Source organism: Arachis ipaensis, chromosome B04, assembly GCF_000816755.2.
Source record: "Arachis ipaensis cultivar K30076 chromosome B04, Araip1.1, whole genome shotgun sequence".
Lineage (NCBI taxonomy): Eukaryota > Viridiplantae > Streptophyta > Magnoliopsida > Fabales > Fabaceae > Arachis > Arachis ipaensis.
The window spans coordinates 11,753,768-11,757,064 of record NC_029788.2 but is presented as its reverse complement, the minus strand read 5'-3'; the positions used below and the strand labels follow the sequence as shown (position 1 = coordinate 11,757,064).

Sequence of the window (3,297 nt, the reverse complement as noted above, 5' to 3'; positions counted from 1 at the left end):
CAAATGCCCTAGCCAATCCAAAATCTGCAAGCTTTAGTGAATTAGTGCGGCGATCTATCAACAAATTCTGTGGTTTCAAGTCTCGGTGAAGAACTCTATGTGAATGACAATAAGCAATGCCACAGAGAATTTGATAAAGGAACATCTGCAGAAGGGATCATTAAATAATTCAAATTTCAAATTATCTGATACTTTCCCCCAAATATGGTATACCTCATTATGAATCCATCACAAAATAGATTTTATTTTAACAATGCATTTACGCCTTTAATGTGAATATTCTTGGGATAAGATAAGCCAGCAACAATAAGAAGGGATCCATAAGTAACTCACTTTTACTTGCCGTGGATCTTTAACAAACTCAGGAGATGAATCCATATGCTTCTTTAGATCTAAGTCCAGATACTCAAAAACCAAATACAATCGCTTCTCACTGTGCACCACATCCTGCAACCTATGATTCACACAGCCACCAAGCATAAGTTAGTAAAGAAGATTAAAGGGGAAGAATAGGATTTAGAACAGCAGCACAGGGAAGAAATGGTTTTAGAGGCAGAATAAGATTTAGAACAACAAATTTTAAGGAACCGAAATACAGGTGAAATTTTAGATTCAACAGGTTCTCGTTCTCCTGAGTTATCAAACCTATATTTCAATTGCATAAACAGTATGATACCCCAGAAGTCGCTTGTGAAACTGTTATAAAAGCAAGACTTGAAAGTGCAAACCTTCACGTAACTCTTCCTGCACCCTACACTTACCTCTACAACATGAACAGTTCACAGCTGTACAGTCTAACAAATGATATATTCAGGCAACATTATTATACCAGTTGACCATTTACCGAGGATAACCATCAACAAAATAAAACATGGTACCGAACGCAGGTTGCATGTATCCAACACCATTTTGTGAGACAATGACTGGTTGTTGGAGTAAAACAACAAACACAGTTCATCAGAAGATGTAGTCATAATCACAAACAATATATCGCATGATAATGATAGCACTATCCAGATTCATAATTTCAGTGACCAAATAAAAAACAGAGACTATCAACTACAGTCAACAAGTCTCGCATTGAAGGAAACATCATTTCAGGTTCTGTGATTAACCATGATTGAACTACTAAACATAGACATCCCAACATATATATGATTTCGTTACAATTTACAAAGTACAAACCACACACCATAGTCAAAACTCCAAACGAAAGAAACCTCAATTTCACCAAAAACACCACACAATGAGCACCAGAAACCCTCCAATTTTCCACGTCACATGAATTTCACCAATTGAAACCACAAACACAAATTACTAAGAAGCAGCATTCATCAGAGATACACGCATTCAAATAATAATAGCAAGAAGAAGTGAGATTAGGATGAAGAAAAGAATACCTAACAATATTCCTGTGCTGCATTTCCTTGAGGAGAGAAATCTCGCGAATTGCAGTGCTAGGAACGCCTTCATCCTCCTGCTCAAGGCGAATCTTCTTGAGAGCGATGGTCTCGTTGGTAACGCGGTCGCGAGCCTTGTAAACGACGCCGTAGGTTCCTTCCCCAATCTTCTCAACCTTCTCGTACTGCAATGAATGAAGCAAGCAAAAAGCGATGAATCGGAATTTGAGGAAAAAGAGAGAATCGGTGAATGAAGTGAGAGAAACAAACCTGGTCCATGGAAGCGAAGAATGGAAGGATCTGAGAAGTGTTGAAGGAGCGGCGCTGCTGTTGCTAACTGCACTCACACACTCACAGTCACACTCACACTCTATATCTCAGCTGTGGAACACACACACACTCTCTTGCGTAATGCGTCTGTCTCCGTCTCCTCACTTCTCACGCTCTTCTTTAACCCTTTTCCTCTATTTATTCTCTTTTAAAATCCTATTCGCAACAAGTAAAATTATTTCAACTCAAATTCCTATAAATTATAAAATTCATCTAAATAAGAGTAAAATACCAACTCCATCCATGTCCATTTGTCTGAATCACAATGCGACTTTTGACCCAAAACACAATTCTTTTATTTGTCAACACAGTCTTTCTATCACTTTTGTCCTTAAAAAGTAATAAAATTTACTGATATATCTCGTTAAGCTGCCAAAGTAAAAAATTAAAGTGTTGAAATAGATGTTAAATACTTACATAATTTGTTAAAAAGAATAAGGACTTATCTATTCTATGTAAATACAAACGACGGCGTTTTAATACTCAAAAATGTTATTAGATGTGCTAAGAGAATTGAAATAATAAAAACGTAATATCTTATAATAAATGTTTAAATATACTAAATAATTCGTAATTGATCCTAATATATTCTAATATCTCCTCAAAGTCACTTGAATTTGAAACTTATTTAAAACAACGAAACAAAAAAATGCATGAACCGATAGAACAGATGCAGACGAAATTGTTAGAAAAAAATACAGAACTGTCGGAAGAAAGCGTAGACAGAACTATCATTAGAAAACCCAGATGAAACTGCCGAAAGGATGGCTAACTACCCAACAAATTCCAAAAAGTGGTAAACTACAAAGAGATGGACGACAAACTAACCGAAGGTGACAAAAAAATATGATTTCTTCATGGGAATAGGTAAGTAGCGGATGTGAAAAAAATGGCATAAAGAAAAAATGACATAAAGAAAATGTGTAAAAAATACGGTGATTTCAATAGAACAAAAATAATCTATGTTCTTCAAAGAGGATAGCATGACTCTAATACCATGTTAGAAAGGTAAGAGAGAGTAATAGAGAAATGATTGTTGGAGTGGATTGACACATTGTTAGTGAAAAGTATTTGTCTAATCTCATTCATCTCAATTGGTTTCAAAGACTAACTTGCTGATTTTCTTACAAAGCTCTGCCAGTCCTTTTCTTACTAATGTTTCCAAGTTAGGATTGTTAGATTTATACAATTCTACCTTGCAGGAAGATGTTATCTAGATTTTTTTATTAGTTTAATGTTAATGGTAATTAATCATAGTAGGAGTACATAAAGTTTTTACTTTTCTATTTTTCATTCATTGGAAATTATCAAAATGAGAAGAACCAATTTTTCTCCCTCTCTCAACTTTCACTCTTCCTCTGGTTCGTCAAATCATTAACATGACCGTTTGAATTAGACATGAGATTTTCTTTAGCTCTTTTGGCCACATTTGTTAAAAGTGATTTCAATTATCTTTTCTAGCCTTGTTAGAATTCTCTTCCTCAACAGTTTTCTCCCTAACTCCATTATCAATGATTTCTGGCAGATCTACAAGATGACTAAAATATGTATAAAAATTCATCCACAT

The 3,297-nt window shown here is 34.9% G+C and overlaps 1 protein-coding gene across 1 annotated transcript in view; it reads right to left on the bottom strand.

Moving 5' to 3' along the window:
* The window catches only part of LOC107638937 (cell division control protein 2 homolog), a gene marked incomplete in the record, with an annotated part of 3,921 nt that extends 2,050 nt beyond the window's left edge, over positions 1–1,871 (bottom strand). Inside the window, 4 exon segments of the mRNA XM_016342333.2 lie at positions 1–145; positions 334–454; positions 1,401–1,585; positions 1,671–1,871. Coding sequence (XP_016197819.1) covers positions 1–145; positions 334–454; positions 1,401–1,585; positions 1,671–1,679 — 460 coding nt within the window.